This window comes from Pygoscelis adeliae, unplaced genomic scaffold (genome assembly GCF_000699105.1).
Source record: "Pygoscelis adeliae isolate BGI_AS28 unplaced genomic scaffold, ASM69910v1 Scaffold70, whole genome shotgun sequence".
NCBI classification, from domain to species: Eukaryota; Metazoa; Chordata; class Aves; order Sphenisciformes; family Spheniscidae; genus Pygoscelis; species Pygoscelis adeliae.
The window spans coordinates 18,566-19,898 of NW_008823910.1; the positions used below are offsets into that span (position 1 = coordinate 18,566).

The 1,333-nt window shown below is 62.9% G+C and overlaps 1 protein-coding gene across 1 annotated transcript in view; it reads right to left on the reverse strand.

Moving 5' to 3' along the window:
• The window catches only part of LOC103926307 (IgGFc-binding protein-like), a 36,054-nt gene that overhangs the window by 7,876 nt on the left and 26,845 nt on the right, over positions 1 to 1,333 (reverse strand). The window contains exon 21 of the mRNA XM_009335171.1: positions 704 to 851. Coding sequence (XP_009333446.1) covers positions 704 to 851 — 148 coding nt within the window. The remainder of the gene's footprint in view (positions 1 to 703; positions 852 to 1,333) is intronic.

Genomic DNA, 1,333 nt, shown 5'->3' on the forward strand with positions numbered 1-1,333 from the left:
CCAAGTCTGGTGTCCACGTCGGCCCAGTATGGGGCCACGAAGGGGCGGTGGCCGGGCAGCGGGAAGGGCTCGGGGGTGAACTCGGGGACCCCCATCCCAAATGACACCACCCCGTTGTTGTTCACCTGCAGGAGGCAACCATCACCCCATGGTGACCCACTCACGGCACGTGGCTGTCACCTGTGGAGGCCCTCAACCATGGTGGCACCAGCCATGGTGGCTCCCCGGTGATGTGTCTTCAACCATGGTGATCCCAGTCATGGTGTCTCCAATCATGGTAACCCCAACCATGTTAACCCCCAGCCATGGTGGCTCCCAACCAAGATGTCTCCAATCCATGGTGGCCCCAACCACCTTGACCCCCAACCATGGTGGCACCAACCATGGTGTCACCCAACCATGGAGCCCCAACCATGGTGTGTCTAACCTTGGTGGCCCCCAACCATGGTGGCACCAACTATGGTGGCCTGCAGCCATGGTGGCCCCCAACCCATGGTGGCCCCCAACCATAGTGGCTCCAACCCATGGTGGCCCAAACACGTGGTGTCCCTAACCCATGACATCCCCAACCCATGGTGTCACCCAACCATGGTGTCTACTCCCACGGTGTCTCCGACCCACGGTGTCCCAACCACAGTGTCACCCAATTCATGGTGTCCCCAACCACGGTGTCCACAACCCATAGCACCCCGAGCACCCTAACCCACAGCACCCCCCTGCCCCTCCATGCCATGGGGCCCGGGACCCACGTAGAGGGAGCGGTGGGGTTGTCCGTAGAAGGAGAAGGTCTCCCAGAGGAGGATCTCGGGGCTCATCCCGTCATCTTCATGGGGGGTGGCCTCGTCCCCAACCTGTGGCCCGAAGGGGTAGAGCAGCCCACCTGGGGGGGCACCCATCAGGGACCCACGGCGAGGAGTGGGAACCGCCACACTGTGGGTCTGGGACCCCCATGGTGGCCCAGGAGCCCCCATGACACTGTGGGACCTTCCAGTATGGATCTGGGACCTTCCAGTATGGGCATGGGACCTCCCAAAAGGGGTATGGGACCCCCCCGTTATGGGCCTGGGACCCCAGTGTCACCCTGGGACCTCCCAGTATGGGTCAGGGACCTCCTGGTGTGGGCCTGAGACCCCCAGTATCACCTCAGAACCTCCCAGTATGGGTCTGGGACCTCCCAGGATGGGCCTGAGACCCCCAGTGTCACCCCAGGACCTCCCAGTATGGGCCTGGGACATCCCAGTGTGGGTCTGGGACCCCAGTGTCACGCCAGAACCCCCCAATATGGGCCTAGAAACCCCCAAAATGGGTCTGGGCCCCCTAACTATGGGTCTGG